The 17,547-nt window shown below is 37.8% G+C and overlaps 1 protein-coding gene across 1 annotated transcript in view; it reads right to left on the minus strand.

Annotated features, from left to right (window-relative positions):
• The window catches only part of LOC140152309 (uncharacterized), a 65,101-nt gene that overhangs the window by 22,282 nt on the left and 25,272 nt on the right, over nt 1-17,547 (minus strand). The window contains exons 5-16 of the mRNA XM_072174611.1: nt 16,905-17,100; nt 16,088-16,242; nt 14,724-14,881; nt 13,403-13,589; nt 12,780-12,907; nt 11,911-12,102; nt 10,666-10,803; nt 9,318-9,466; nt 7,528-7,629; nt 7,064-7,206; nt 5,033-5,668; nt 3,527-3,743 (exon numbers count right to left, since the gene is read on the minus strand). Coding sequence (XP_072030712.1) covers nt 3,527-3,743; nt 5,033-5,668; nt 7,064-7,206; nt 7,528-7,629; nt 9,318-9,466; nt 10,666-10,803; nt 11,911-12,102; nt 12,780-12,907; nt 13,403-13,589; nt 14,724-14,881; nt 16,088-16,242; nt 16,905-17,100 — 2,401 coding nt within the window. The remainder of the gene's footprint in view (nt 1-3,526; nt 3,744-5,032; nt 5,669-7,063; nt 7,207-7,527; nt 7,630-9,317; nt 9,467-10,665; nt 10,804-11,910; nt 12,103-12,779; nt 12,908-13,402; nt 13,590-14,723; nt 14,882-16,087; nt 16,243-16,904; nt 17,101-17,547) is intronic.

Consider the following 17,547-nt stretch of genomic DNA (forward strand, 5'->3'; position numbering starts at 1 on the left):
TCATTTATAATTGTAGTTGGATTATAGTTGCATTTATAGTTGCAGTTAGAATTGTAGCTGGATTGAGAGTTATAATTAGAGAGTTATAGTTGAGTCTAGAGTTATAGTTGAGTTTATAGTTACTTTATAGTAGTTGTAGGTTTAGAGTTAGGGTTGAATATTTCACTTATGCTACATATGATCACAGAAGTAAGAAATCTTTCATGATGATCAGGTATTAAACCTAGTAAATTCAAAACCTAGGTCTATAGATTCAAATCTTCTTAGACTATACTCCAACATCAGATACTCTTTTTTTCTGGAAGACCTGGGTAAATTACTTGAGGGCACAACAAAGGGAATTAGTTTTATGGCCATATTAAATGTTTTCACTGTGGGAGATTATTAGCATTATTAGTAGATGTGAAAACAGACCCTGGAAATAAATTCCAGGATCTGTGCTGTGACTTGGTATAGATCTGATCACCATGATAGTCATGATAGTGGGGTGGGTGTAACAATGCGGTACTTAAAAACAATTGTGCCATTTAGTACCATTTAGCATAACATAATTAGTGCAAATTGCACTAGTTTAATTAGTGTTCAGTGGTGTAGTTCAGGGGTTGTGGTGCCCAGGGGCCAATGATACATAATGGTGCCCTTTTTTTTTTTTTTGCATCAGGCCCCACCTTACAAGTGTTTGTAAACGGTCCCTAAATAGTTTATTTGCGAGCATAGCAAGCATGACATTTTGCACACATTTCTGTACTGCCCGGGGTACTGCCCCCTCTTATAAAAGCTTATAAAGTGCCAAATCCCCACAGCTCATAATTAGTGCACAGTCCAAAATGAGGGGTGTTTGGGTGATGGAGCCAAAAGTAAAACCACTGACAGGCCTGTACATAGAACCCTATTTATTTTCACCTTCAAATTAAAGGCAGCGTATCAACTCTTCTACAGGAGTGGGAGAATTAAGAAGGGGCCAAGAGGTGAAAAATTTCCAAATCTTCCTGCTGTCCCTCTACTAAAATATTGTTGATATTCACTGAGAAATTTTGGGTCAAAATTAGAATGTTTAAAATTGTGGTCTAACCAGGCCAAAAGAAGATACTTTTGGTCAATTTTGAGCCGAGGCAATATCGACCAGCCCCGAGGGGGCACATCAAAATATTTTGGTGGGTATGCTCCCGAGGTGGTGGGTACCGATAAAAGGGGGTCTTTTGGAGCTGCGAACAAGTAAAACAGGGACATTTGGCCGGGACTTTTGGAGCTGCGAACAGTCCAAATCAAGGGTCTATCTTGGCTTTCTGGTTGAAAATCGCATGAAAAAACCTTTCAGAGCTGAAATTATCAAAATCAAGGGTCTTTCGGAGTTCTATTTTGGTCAAATATAGGGGGTCTTTCGGAGCTGCGAAATCCAAAAAGGGGGGTCTCTCCTGGGGAGCATACCCGTATGGTCATTTGACCAGCCTCTCCCACTCCCCATTTACTGCTGATGCTGGTATGCCTCTGCTCTTCTGGGTCTTTGAATTGATGAAGGATCATGCTATAAAAATTAATTAAGTCATGAAGTGACATGAGCTATCTATAAATTGCATAATGGGTTGCTGTTTTGGCCATGATTTCATGATTTGACCACCCAGGGGCTTTCATTTCCTGCTTATACATCATCAACACAATGACCCCTCACTGTGTGTCTCAACTCCAAGCATGAAGTTATAGAACTCCCAGGACCCCAGTTTTAAGTATCTTTGTTTACCTTGACAAAAAGGACTCATGTAACATTTCACAGTGAACCCAGGAAGGGCTTCATCATATTGAAAAAAATGCAGAATTATGAACAATGCCAAAGGGATTGAGGCTAATTGTTATAATTGGTTGGTTAGACCTGTATACATGGTATACAGGTATCAAAGGACACCATTTCATCAGGTACAGGTGATGCATTCTGGGAAGAATACATAGTGTACATGGTTTTAAAAATGCATTATGGGCAAGAGTTCCAACAATGCATTATGGGAAAGCATTCCAATACAATCTACAGCAATGCATTATGGGAAGACATTCCGCTACAGGGTATGGGTATAGCATATAGTTTCAACAATGCATTCTGGGGACCTATATCATAGTTTCAACAATGCATTATGGGAAAGCATTCCAGTACAGGGTACGGAATGCAATATGGAAGGCATTTGACTACAGGTGTAGCATAGTATCAACAATGCATTATGGGAAGCTATGGCATACTTTGTATGGGAATATAAGGTACTGCATGTAGGCCTATTTAACATGACAATAACATGGTATTTAAAAATGCATTATGGGCAAGAATTCCAACAATGCATTATGGGAAAGCATTCCAATACAATCTACAGCAATGCATTATGGGAAGACATTCCGCTACAGAGTATAGGTATAGCATATAGTTTCAACAATGCATTATGGGAAGCTATGGCATAATTTCAACAATGGTACAGAGAATGTCTTTAGTTATATAACTCGATCTAGCCACCTATAAACTCAACTATAATTCCAACTACAACTATAAACTCAACTATAATTCCAACTACAACTATAAACTCAACTATAATTACAACTACAAGTATAAACTCAACTATAATTACAACTACAACTATAAACTCAACTATAATTCCAACTATAACTACAACTACAACTATAACTACAACTATAAACTACAACTACAACTATAAACTATAAAATGTTAACACTCTGGAAATTTATGGTGCATTGTGGTTTATAGAGAAATGGTCCAAGATATTTTTGTGCTATACATCATAATACTAATCATGGCGTGTCCGTCCATCCGTCCCTCTGTCCGTGCGCTATCGCGTGCGCGCGGCTCGCCAACACGTGCTCGCGGTGCGCATCGTGTGCTCGCGGAGTTCGCGGAGTACCGACGGGCGCAGTGCGAGCATCGGATAGCATTACAGTGTGGCTAATCGTGCAGGTGCATCTCATCGGATCAAGAGGCCTATTTTATTTCAATACGGCACATGTGCAGAGGCCTATTACAGCAGAACTTGACTATTTCCGGGGTAGCATAGTAGTTTAAAAGGTCAGTGTAGGTAGGCCTATATGGATAACGGGTGTTGGGTAATTAGAGATAGTCCTATCACGAGAACCACCATCTGTTTTATAGTGTCATCGCCTGATTGTGATTAAGCCAAAAGCCGAATATACATGCGCAGTGTAGACAAGTGGTGGATTTAGTCTAATGTACAGCCTTTTGCAAAGATCCTTCGCAGTTTTTATCCCACCTCAGCTCAGTACGCTCGCGTAAATTCACACGCTTGGTCGACGAATGAGATGTTGATGTGATGATGACGTGATACAAGTAGGCAATGTTAGGTAATCAAAACCCAACTTCATGTTTACGCCATAAACTGCGCAAAAATAAACACCGAAGGAATATATTGCAATAGATAATAGATAATGTTACAATTTTGCAACAAATTTTGTTTAAAATCTGTGTTCGGTTGAACTTGTACAAATATATTTACAGTACTTGATTTGTTTTCTAACTTACTCAGATTCCACAAACTCCCTAAGTATCTTCAGATCTTGCAATATATGAATGCATCCCTTAATGGTCTCTGAGCTCATTGCATCAATCATTTTCAAAGCTTCCAGACGACTCTGTATCTTACGTACGCCCTCGTGAGCTGATGTACCAGAGTGTTTATCTTTGCTTGAAGATGTCTTGGATTGTGTGTGATCGCCCTTCGTTAGTGAATCTGTTTTGCCTACAATATAATAAATAAATAAATAAATGAATGAATAAATAAAATAAATGTTTGCGATTTAACCTGCCCTTCACCTTGGGTTGCAGGTACCAGTGCACTTACAACAATTTATCCCACTGCCACTGAGATACATCAGAATCATTTCACTTAAACAGTCAAGGGTGCAACCAAATGCAGATTCTCTCAGCACTTAAGACTGTAACTATCCCTAATATTACACCTACAATCCTGGCTAAAATGGATGGAAAACTTTGACATGGGTACTTCAAATATGCCCCCCGTTCCTCCTGTCAATGTTGCCAGTTGTTTATTTGGTCATGCACCCCTACAGACACTCAACATTGATTAGTGGGGAAGGGAGATTGTGGTATGAAATGGTTCAGACTTTACACCAAAGAAAGCAAAAGTTCAGCATGTCAAGTATAACTAAAATATGGCTTAAAACAATCCTACTTTTACACAAGTGTTCCAACGACCAGGATTGTAGGTGGAGTGAGGCAAGTGAGGTAAAGCACCTTGCCAATACAATGTGAAAACATAAATTGATAATTCAATCAATTTTCACTTGAAAATATTAGAAATTATTAAAAATCAAAACAAGAGAAAACTCACTGAAATACAGATGTCACAATTATGTTGATCAAATGAATTACTGATCACTTCATGGAATGATAAATGATTTTTTTTAAATATGAAATTCTTTTAAATTGATTAAAGGGTTAAGATACATCAGGGTTTATTATGTCAATGAAACATACTGGATTTGATTGGGAAAAGATAAGAAAAGATATTCATTAATTCTAGTAAATTAGATATTGAAAAAAGAGGTGGTTAAAAGTTACTTGGTAATCAAGATTAGAGAATATTCCAGAAGTGCAACTGAAAGATGTAAGGTGTACATTTCTTGTCTTTCATTAAAGATAGGAGGAAATAATAAAACATTGTATTTTATCAGTTTCCAGTGAAAGAATACATCTTGGTGTTTATAAGTATCAACATATCCCAAATTCAGACGTGAGCGTTATTCATAGAACTGACATTTATGGCAGTTCACTAGGGGCATGAGAGAAAAGGGTCATGACTGGGAGTTTGAAATGATTTTCTCATCACACTATTAAACACTGCTGATTAGTATCCCATCTGTCTGTACTGTATTATGAAGATGTGCACTACAATCTTATTAGTAAATATTTATCCATCGTCTCTGAAGAAGTTAGATACTTGTTTGGGTTGTAAGAACTTTGTTAATCTGGGTAGAGGTTTCACACCTATTTCATTCATGAACTCACTGATCTCCAAAACCACATTCAGTATATCTTCTATATGATTGTTCTTCCCCATCTGATTAAAGTCATGATCACTATCATCCTTGTTTTTCTCCTTTTTCTGGATCTTGTCTTCTCTGCCTCCAAGTGCTGTTGCGTCTAATAAGTCTACTAATGATGACGATGATGATAATAATGACTCAATAGCTTCCTTTGCTGTCTTCTTGTGCCTCCTTTTCTTCTTCTTCATTCCCTCATTCTTTGAAGCTGATTCAAAACTCACAATAGGTTCATCCATCGTCTGAATCTCACTTATAGCATATTCTTTACCTTCATCATCTTCTATTACTTCTTTTTCCTCCTCCTCCTCCTCTTCCTTGCTTCCTCCGGACAACGACTCTGATGATGATTCCATAGATTCCTCACTTTTCCTCTTACGTCGCCTTTTTGTCTTCTTCGTTCGTTTCTTTCCTTTCGCAGACTTAGCTTTTCCCTTCTTTGTTTTGAAGTATGATGAATAAACTGACTTTGGCTGAATAGCCGGCAGTTTGGTTACTTGTGTTTTTTCCTTGATTGGAGCCGTTTTTGTTTGTCTTGGTTGGTGTTGTCTGTGATAATTTTGTCTCCTTTTTAGTCTCCCCTCCTCACTACTCTCACTCTCTTTTGTATGTCGGGAAAAAATAACTGTTGTTAACAAAATCTTATCAAACATTTCTTAAATTGTGGCACTCACAATATCAAATATTTTGTTACTAAATTTCTTAGCAAAGAAAAATGCTGTAATAACAAAATGAACACAATGTTTAAAATGTACACAGCCGTTTTCGCCAAACGTTTGTCAAACAATTGCCGAGCACAAACGTTTGTCAAACATTTTCGCAAACGCCCGTAAACGTTTGGCAGACGTTTTGATCGCTAAATGTTTGTCAAACGTTTGGCGAAAGCGGCTATGTAGTATTGGTATAGATAAAATATTTCCTTAATATCATCATACTAATCTTGTCCCAGGCTAATGTAATGTATTAACTCTTTGTATTTAATGTAAAGGTGGTGTACCATTTTGGACCAACAGGCCTTTCAGACAAATTTGTTTCTTTTGATGTTTTTTCAAAGTTAAAAAAACTCCCCTATATTTAAAGTAAGTCTCTTAAATACAAATGTGCAAAGAAAAGTGCAATGTGCATAAAAGCTAGTGAGTGCATGAAAGTGATATTGCGTGGTGATGTTACTTCATCTAATTGTAGCAAGCATTATTTCTGTGCAATTAGTTAATCTATTCAAAGATGATGGACATTGCCTATTGTTTACAAAAATTCACATAGTGAGTACAAGTCATGTACAACTCTCACATTTATACACAATCATTGATGGCACTGAGAGGATACTCACACTACCCATTGCTCTTTAGATCAACATCCCATCTGAACACCAACCCACTCATCCACAGCTCTTCAGACCTCATCTGACAACCCACTCACCAATAAATTGCTCTTCTGATCTACAAATCACATCTGATCACAAACCCACCCACCAATTTATCCACCCACATTGACTGTTCAGATTTATCTATCTCATGTGAGCTCAAACACAGCTACCACTTGCTCTTCAGATCCCATCTAAACCCCAATCTAACCACTCATCACTCTCTCAACTCAGACCTGCCAACCTACCAAAGTCAGAATTTACACAAACCAGGTACTGACAAATTCAAAGACTTGAGGTGTGCAATACTTTCAGAATTCAGAGGTTTTGCAGGTCTGAATTTATCACAGTAGACTGAACTGAATGCTATAGCAATATTTTAAAGTGAAATTTGCATCATTTTCTGCTGTTCTTACATTTAAATTTGCCATCACTGAAATTTTCAGAAAACAGGACTGTCCCTCTTTCACTTTGGTAAACCCCAAATGAGGGACAGTTAGCAGGTCTGCTCTCTCAACAGTCTGTATTGAACACCCTCCCACCCATCTAACAAACAATCCATCTATCACTCTTCAGATGTAGAGATCCCATCTGAACACCCCACCCCATCCAGCCATGACTCCTAAGACCTACCCAACCCATTTAAACCCACCCATTCATTCATTGTCTCTTTACCTTGTCCACTGTCATGGTAGTCTATTGGTAGGAAGCCACGGCTCTGTAACACTTGGTGAGTGATCTCTCTGGTTAACTCAAGAATCAACTCAGAATGCAAACTGTAAACAAAAATGATAGAAAAAAAAAATAATGATGTGCTCCGATTCTTGAAATAAACATGAAGTTTTAACACATGTCCGATATTGGGGCTGACAACGTCCAAGAGTGAACTGGATGAAAGCTTCCTCTCTCTGTAAGCTATCAAATGTGGTGACAAATAGGAATTGTAAAGTTGAAAATTTCAGGAAAATGAGGAATTGAACACATAAAATTTGATCAACCTCAAGAAGGAACAGGACTTTTTACCAGATTCCCCCCAACAAGTCCTCCATTTGTCTTTGTTACGGTCTTAAATCATAAAAAATTAACAGTAAACTGACCTTTTATTCTGCTGTGCTTTATGATACTCCAACAAAGCCTCACAGAAATGTCTTCCAAGATCTTGAAAATCAGATGTATTGAAATGTCTTGGCATGTCAATGCTGTATATAAAAGAAAGAATATTTTATTATAATGGGTTTTTTTAATCTGCATGAATACTGCACAAACAAAATAATATTTGTATTATAATTATTCTTAACAGTTAAACATTTACTAAGAACTTTGCTCTCTCAAGTTTTATATGCTGCAGGGAGATAGAGAAAGTTGAATTCTCATTTGAATCTCTAATCATTTCTGCTCTTTAGTTAATCAATATCCATGAAATATTCCCACCAGGCATTGAACAAGGGAATTTGTGATCGAGATGCTAAGATTCGAACCATTAGCCATGCTCTCCTATTATAGTCTGGCCACTGCATCTAAGCAGAAGTGAGCAAAAACCACTAATTATATTGCTCACTGATTGATAATTGCCTCTTTTGGTCAACATGGTCAAGATTCACAGCTTGAGTAATTTCTGCCCGGCCCCCCAACTCAACACAAAAGTTGACAACCATGAGAGTTTGAAAGGCCCCCTTTGCAATGATTTTTCATCAAATTTACCCACCCCCCCTTTTTTTCATGCAAAATCGAGGACAAAATTTGGCCAAAAACAACCCCTTTTTTGTGGTTTTCAATGACTAGAATTTCAAACACCCCTTTTCAATTGATTAGAATTTCAAACACCCCTTATCAATTACACTAAATATTGACATAAAAGTTCTGGATTTTCTCAAGCACAGTGCAAATTAAATACCCCTATTTTGCTGATTTCACTGTCAAATTTCACGGACAGTTCAAATTAAATACCCCTATTTTGCCAATTTCGCGGTCCTTGCTCCTGGTAAAAAAATTACCCCTTTTCCGCGCAATTTGGTAACTCTCATGGTTGTCAACTTTTGTGTTGAGTTGGGAGCCGGGAATTTCTAGCACAAATCAAATGTTCTGCAGATTTATCTATTTCTTTGTATATCAGACTGTTATGGAACAAACTTGTATGGATCTGTTAATTGATCAGTGCCTCCAGGGGGGTGCTTGGAGATTTGTGGTTGGGCATTCCCAACAGGATTCTCATCTCTATTGATAAGACAAACATAATAGTGTCTACACCAGGCACAAAAAGAAACTTGTCAGTTATATTCATCCTTACTGTTCAATAACTTGATAATTTTGGATTATTCTGAAATATACATTTTGTTAATTGGACTTTTCTTTCTCATTTGACACCCTGTTCATGAACATTGAGCAAGAATTGACCAAGATATGCGCCTCCAAACTCTCAAACCCCAAAATGAAAAGTTGCAATTTTAACGATTCAATTGTGCCTGTTACACTGTGTGCTTTATTGATTGGCCCATGGTGCTTGTGTTCAATACAACGATGCGTTCCCATTGAAAATCGTTGAAAATGCAACTTTTGATTTTGGGGTTTGAGGCTTTGGAGGCGCATATCTTGGTCAATTCTTCTTCGTTTTTCACAAACAGGGTGTGAAATGAGAAAGCAAAGTCCAATTAACAAAATGTATATTTCAGAATAATCCAAAATTATCAAGTTATTGAACAGCAAGGATGAATATAAGTGACAAGTTTCTTTTTGTGCCTGGTGTATTTAGCTAGCCTGGCCACAGAGTATATACAGGCTACAAACTATAGGTATGCATTTCCTTCACAAAGAGTTCATTAATAATTTTATAATGCTGACAAATTTGATAGTTATAATCATCTACATACAAGCAAATGATTCTGTATACCTTTCCATATTCTTAGTACCACAGAAAGTTGCTTCCATAGTGAAGCTGTTAGCTATATTCATCTGACGCCACATCACAACCCGACCAGTTGCTTCCTTACATCGTTTAACACGGAATTTGCACCCTCGGAAGGAGAACTTGTCAGGTGCCTAGAACATAAAAAATAGGGTCAAAGGTCAACATTAATATAATTGGCAAATATCTTTTTTTTTTTTAATGAAATGATAACAAGTAAACTGAAGCTAAAAAGACTTTATTGCCTCAAAGGCAAGATATCTTTGTCACATAGACATTTGGGCCCTACAACTTACGCAGCACTTATGCTTGTTGCATGTTATGTAATGTGTGACTGGTGTGCTAATGTGAATTTACGCAGGCGTAAGTTGGCTCTTTATTGATACTAGCGGGATACCCGCTAGATGGGAGCGTTCACCATAACAGGAATAATTACTGAACAGGTAGAATCATTGAAAATGTATATTTTATTTTTCTAAACCTGTCTCTTCTTACACTTTCTTTTTTAGTTTCTTTTGCTTAGCTTGTGATTTTCCGTTTCCATGTTATTTATTTATTTAACCTCGTTCCCATTATTTTCTAAATCTGTCCTTTCTTACATTTCCCTTTAGCTTCTTTGTTTATTTGCTGCTTGTGATTTCCCGTTTCCATCCGTTCACCCGTTATCATAATCCCGTGACCCGTCCATGTACCTTTTTGTCCTTTATTTTACCTTCTTTCCGTATTATCATGTCCACTGGTCTCTGGCTCGCAGTCGCGTGGCTCTGCGCCGTTTACGCGCCCATTGGCGTAGTGCGCATTACGCAGTCGCACAAGGCGCCGACGCGCTGCCGGCCAGCTGCAGTGACGCGTAGGCTGACAACCGATTTTCATAACAAAAGAAACCGTTTTTACCCATATTTTCACTGTTTTTGCAGCCAATTCTTGACCGTTTTCAACCAAATAAAGTTTAAACACGTTCCTGTATATTCATCGATCTCCCGTATGAATTTGGCGACATTTGGATCGAAACTGACGGAGCCTTTATAGGCATACATAGATACATATATAGATAGATACATACAACATTCCCCTATTTATAGTAAGATGCACAGAAACATTAACTGATAATTTTTGCCAATTATAAGCTGAACAAATTATAGAGGTCTATTTTGGCATATATAGAATGGCTGGCTTATGCTGAGCAAGTAAGACAACCAGGGATGACTCATTAGCACACAGTTCCCCTTTGGTGCGAAAAAACAAAAAACGCAACAAAAAGTTTCCAATACACTTGAAAATCAAATGCACATCCACACACTCACAAATAAACAAACAAAAATATAGTACATACCATCCTTGACATAAGCCATGGGAAGAGTCTTTGATAGAGAAAGCTGGCTGCATCCCCTTCTTTGCTTTGTGGATCACATCCATAGATGAACACATTATGCTTACGACTATGACCATGAAGATCACAATACACCACAACCTGAGAATAGAAAGAACAAATCGTTTCAGTTAACAAAATCAATGTGAAAAAAGAGGTAGGATTTGTGATGTAGTTTTGCTTATATTAATCGGCTAATGAGATTCCGCTATCTATCTACTGACAAGTCTTTGTCAAAGACTACTCGTGATTTAGGGGAACACGAGCCACAAGTCACAAACTGGCATGCCCCATGAATAGCGAGCAGAACGTGTGGTTCACAGTAGTTTATCTCCCTATGGGTAATATGATGGTCTGTCGCACAGACTAACTACTGACCAGATTGGAAGCTCATTATCCATTGTGTGACCCAATCACATATGTGACCTGCTACTGTTGTAAGTTGGTAGTTTTAAAACGTCCTGGCTGATGTGTTGGTGTTCTTTGTTCAAGCCAATAGTATGTCTGTACGTGATTTGTGAATGGGGCAACAATAGCCCACTCACAAAGGCCATACTACTTGCTTGTATAGGTGAGCTGCAAAAAAAAACCATCAACTCATCAGCCAGAATGTCTTGAAACTACCAAATTGTAACTTTACATATACTACAGGCATTTTGGAACCAACTTTTCAACTTGACAAGTTTAGTAACACAGCTCTGGCAATTCGGTCCACATTATATGACACTACTTTGTCATCTAACCTGGTCAGTGCCAGAAGTGGGTAAGTGCATGTGTAGCTGCCATGTGTAGATGAGTACAATATACTGTGTGTAAATTGCCAAATGTTCACAGGGCAGCTATTGTACTTACCCACTTCTGGCACTGAGCAGTCCATCTGCAAACTTCAAGACAGACAATAAACTTGATTGGAATTGATTTATCATTACCTGTGATTAGAATTCCAGTCAACTGGTAATTTTAGCTCAGAAGAGAGTCTAAATAAGGTGTAATTATCAGATGTAACATGAGATGTATGGGTCTAATACCTAATTTCTTCATGAAATGATAAATGATGATGTTGGAAATCAGATCTGGTGTAGCTATATTGTAATGGTAAGTCTACAACTATTGTTTACACCAAGCCACAATCCAATAAGATGTGGCAGTGATTTGATTGGAAACTGATGGGACCAATCAGTAAAGTTCTGGCTTCATTTTCTTACTAACCTCCCTCTCATCATCCAGCAGTTCCTGCAGCATGCTTTTCAGATGCCACACAGTCGGGAATGATTCCTTCTTTGGGTGGCGATAGTTACGATTGAGATCCCTAGCAGACAAGGAGCACCGGTAATTTCCAACAATGACACCATCGGGATTCAACATGGGGATTATCTTGAAGATGAATAGGTCTCTCAATTGCTGTAATGATGCAAGGTTGGAAAAAACAGGAAAGACTTGATCAGAGAGAAAAGTACAGATCATTAAAGGTGGGTGGTCAAGATATTCTCATATTCTGTTATTTATCTTACATTGAGGCCTACCAAACAATCCATTTTCAAATTTGGAGTTGTATTGCTTCAGCAGTTTTGGTCACATACCTTTAACACAAACTATATATCTCACAAATTGGGAGACCAATTTAATGTTACAAGAATACAAGAAATATATATCATCATAAGAAGAGTAAAAAGACTTTAACTCTCTTCACGCGGGTGTCGACTGCAGACGACAGGTTTCAAATTTTGTAAATATTCATGACCATATTTGGAACCAGCATGAAAAATGCATTAAAATGAGTACAAACAAGCCTAGTATTGGTTCAGTAGTTCTTATGATAGCGCTTGATATTTTCAGAAAATATTCCAAAAAATTACACTTTTCTGTTGAAGCGCATGGCCAGCACGCAGAGCATTAACTGTTGTTTTGTGCCAATGAGGCTCTCTACTTTTATTTCCCTTAAGTCTCCTTCAATTGGATCAACCTGTTTTTTTCTCTTGTTGGAAACAAATACCAAAACATGCTACATGCATATAGAATAATTCCTACATCTAAATAATTCCAATTTTAAATAGTAACTAACTACTGTCATCACATACTTTTGCGATTGGATCTGAGCTAGTGATGAAGTCCAGCAGTCCTTTCATCATCCAGCTAGCATTAGTCTCTCCTGGGTGGACTCTGGCTGTCACTACCACTGCTTTCTTCTCATCATCATTGCTTTTCTCTAAGGAGAGGAAATAAACATAAAAATTAAAAATTAAAACTAATGGGTAGATAAAATAAGTTGATTATGCAAATTATTCATTTATTTAAACCTGCAAAAGATGTTTCAATGTGAAGAAACCACATATATATTATTTGAATCAAACAAAGAATCAAATGCCATATCATTGTCCATAAAGGGCTTAGCCGTCCTGTATTTTAGATGAGCATCCCAAACTTGGATGGCCAAGGCATAATTTGTAGATCAACTAAGGTATTTTTCTGTATTTCTATAAACCTTTAAGGACATTGTCTACATGCAATGTTTCAATGATTCTGCCCTTCTAATGTGGATGACTGCAGCATCAGACCCCACAGAGAAACAAGACACCATGAAAAGGATAAGGCCAATATTACTCTTTTCTCACACAATATTTTCTAACTACTTGTATGACATCATCTCTGTGGCTCAAATATAATATGAGATGAATGGTTTCTGATATATATTGAGTCCTACCTGAGAAATTTGAGACAGTGAGTAGGAAGCAGCTATTGCCAGCCCTAGTCTCACACAATACCTCCCTCCTCATACATCCCCGTCTCTCTGATTCCGACATCAATGTATCAAGATGATCCCTGAGGTCCGTGAAGGTGTATGGGTAGCAATGGGCAAGGTAGCAGGTGTCGTTTTCATGGGTAAATTCCTGACAATTAGATGGGAAAAAAACACAAGCATTGAACAGTGAAGTGCTGCAATAATAATTTTTCGGGAATTTTTCACTTATCATCATTTAGCAGCTGCTGGGTCACTACTGGCTTTATTCATTGATGAATCACAACCAACCAACACACAAACCAATCACCCCCCCTCCCCCAACAAACATACCAGCTTACTCACCTACCATCAAGCAACCCACCAACTCTGACCCACATAACCAGCCCATCCACCTAACCCAACAACCACATTGAGATGAAAGTTGCAAATTTCAGTTGCGAGTTCTGGTCAAATTTATATTCTGCAGATGTGATGGATATAGCTATCTCACTTGGTATTCAAAAGCTAGTATCTCCTTGAGCTTTACTACCTTTCTTTTCTATTGATTTGTGATGTGTTCTCTGGTGACATTTTGCTCAATATTTGGGAACATGTCTCAAATTAGTTTGTGTGGTGTGCAGTGGATTATGACCATCATTCTATTAACATCTTGTAATTTCTGCCTGAAGCCTGCTTCCTTTGTGATGTGGTTAAATGATGAATCAGGCAAATATTTTGTCATTTTTTCTTGATATATTTTCTAGTATGACATTGGAGAAGCCCGTCCCTGCCAATCGCAACAAAAACCAAGTTGTTTGAGACAATGTGTGTTACTGTCTTTCTGTACGGGTGCGAGTCATGGGTAATTACCAAGGACATGGAAAACAAGATCAATGTCTTTGCAACATCTTGCTACAGAGTCATGTTAAACATCAAGCATGTGGATCGGATTCCAAATGAAACCATCTACAACCTGACCAACACCACTCCACTGGTTGCCAGAGTCAAGTATCATCAACTCAAATTTCTCGGTCATATACTTGCGTCTTGAAGATGGCGAGCCTGTGAAAGAATATGCCCTTTATATTCCACCACATGGGAAGAGGAAACCGGGACGGCTGCGCACACTGTACTTGTAGTATGTCCCGCACCTCCTGGGAGATACTGAAGGGATGCTGCAGCCAAACAAAATTGTTTCGCTTGCCCAAGATCGCAATAGTTGGAGAAAGCTTGTAGTCACCTGCTCCGCAGCCGACTGATGATGATGACTTGATATATATCAGGCGTTAGTGGATAAACTTACCATTTGCCATTCTAAGACATAGTAAATCATTTCAGGATGAAGTAATGAATTCCTATTGAATCCATAGTTCCTTGTATAACTGATGTGGTGACCGGATCGCATCCAACTAGCAGAGCTGACTTCTGCTTCTTTTTCGGAGTACATAAGTGGTCTCATACCTGGCATGGGAAGAAAAGCATATGACATCATTTATTAATTGTTCTTGGTTATTATACACAATACTATAGGCAAAATATTTCATATTTACTTGGGTACGCACATATATTTGCGTCAAGCGTACTACGCAAAGACCGGCACAAGCACAGCTTTTGAGAAGTGACCAATCACACAGTTGTCGCTAGGCAAGTTCAAGGTTCCCTCATGTTGGTCGTGTTATTCTACAAAAAGTATGCTGACACAGAAGGAACATCCTCTCATAATCGAGAATTAGTTATTTTGCAATCCCTACATTTTTGTCTTTTGGTAGTTATCAGTTGTCAACTGCTGCAATTTCTCGTTACACTAGCAATCAAATCCAGCAGAACATGGGATATATAGAGTGAAACAAATGTCTTTTTGAAAGTTTGGAAAACTTATTGGAATCAGAAATGAGTAGATAGAAATGCTTTCGTAATTGTTGATTATAAAAGGTGCACAAGTTATAAGTTTGCCTTGTACTTTTAAGAATAACTTAAATTTTTTCCAAAATCAAAAACTTATTTTGCAGCACATTTGTTTTACCCAACTGGTCCAATTTACAATGTCACACATTGTTGCGTTCGGTTACAATTGATCATTATGCAATTTTTTTGTTTGATTTGATTTGTTCGGGCTTTGACAACCCTGGATAACCCAAGAAAGCCTCTATTGAAGCTTATTTCCATTGGGGTCCATTTGAACACTGGGTCGGGTTGGGAACAGTCAGGGGTTAACACCCTACTCTTTTCGAAACTGACTCCGAGATACATGTACAGGTATAGCTCTCTGTACACGGGACCGACGGCTTAACGTCCCCTCCGAAGGATGGAGTACTTTCATGATACATTTACCCAATTCTAAATGAATCATGGGGAGAGCGAATGTCTGAATTTAATCTACAGATGTTGCCAATTAATTTCAGACATTTTTTTTCCCAGTCAATATCCCAGCAAGTCACCACCGACGGGAATTGAACCCGGGACCTCATGTACTAAAGGCAAGTACCCTAACCATTAGACCACGCTCTCCCACGCAAGCAGTAAGAAAAGATGCAGTTTCGAAAGTTGCCCATTCAACTTTTAAACAATGCTGTAGGCTTAATAGTACTGTAGATTTACAACTTTTTGAATTATTTTAAAAAGTCTTAGGGAGGACTTTTGAATCCTTTTTATTACTTTTGTACCCACCGTGGTTATAAAGACTGTCTTTCTTGAGTAAGTTGACAATGTTGAATTTATAGGTAACACCTGGAATCATTCTTTGCACTCTGAAGTAATACCACTGTGTGTGTCTGTTGGTGTAGAGATCTGTCCTCAGAACCAGGTCATACTCAAATTGCCCTCTGTAAATACAAAGAAATATAAACTAATATATAGCATTGATGGTGTAAATCAAACAAGAATCACACTTAAGATTTTAGCTGAGATTTTAGGTGTGGGATTTCCAAAAGGAATTGCACAGTTTAAAACATTGTACTATGAAATTGCAAGTTTTTGAGGGTTTGGGATTCATCAAAACCATGCCCCTCCCCCTAAAAAAAACACCCAACATAACTTTGCTATATTAGGTTGGCCACAGGGCTTGGCGTGACTCACGCACAAGTGCACTATACAAAACCCATCCAGTTCCAGTACTCCTTACAAAAAATGATTCTAGACTATCATTCATGATGGGCCAAGTTACTTCATACAAGCATTGAGCAAAATTCAGGAACTTTCCACTTAGAAGGGTATATACAAATCCTTCTTAAATGTACACCTAAGATCCATGAAAGACCAGCTCGCTGAATTTCATATGGGTGCATATTCTCAGCATTTATTAATTAATTAACTAGTTAATTAACTAATTTAATTAATTCATATGGGTGCATATTCTCAGCATTTATTAATTAATTAACTAGTTAATTAACTAATTTAATTAATTCATATGGGTGCATATTCTCAGCATTTATTAATTAATCTAACATAATGTTACAATACACAACCATTAACTACATCCTCTTACACTCTTTTTGCTTGTCGCAAGTTGCCCGATTCAAATCTGGATTCAAATAGCAGGCTAGGAGAACATCCCTCAGGTACCGGGTGTGGTACAGTTCCTTTAGTTGTTCTCTCCGAGTCATATACCACCTGAATCTGCTCCCAAGGCCGGTACCATTTATTGGTCCGCTGAGTGTGGACAGTTCTACCATCATGTGGAACTGAAACAGGAGACAAAGTAACAATTTAGGATTAGGAAGTTCTTTCTCTGCAAAATTTTTTTATTTTGGCTAAAAATTTTGATCTCAGCAATGGGTCACATTTTCTTAGAAAATTCGTATAAATAGGGCTTATGACCCACTTTCAGATCCTCCAAACTCTTCACTAAACCAAACCACCAGGATAGGAATTGACCTCCCATTTGAAGTCCTGCTTGTGGATTTGGGGATGTTAGGGGTAGTTCAACATTGTATATCTGGAACATATTTTTCTAATGCTTCCTGGCAACTGGATTGCAACAGTACCCTATTTTATTTTTCTTATTTTTATATCTTGTATCTTTTCCTCATAAATTTGTCTATAAGTGATCAGCTAAAAAGGAAATATACAAAGAGAAAGACAGACTCCGAAAGTACATGCATATATATCTAAATGTATCATCATACACA

Source organism: Amphiura filiformis, chromosome 5, assembly GCF_039555335.1.
Source record: "Amphiura filiformis chromosome 5, Afil_fr2py, whole genome shotgun sequence".
Lineage (NCBI taxonomy): Eukaryota > Metazoa > Echinodermata > Ophiuroidea > Amphilepidida > Amphiuridae > Amphiura > Amphiura filiformis.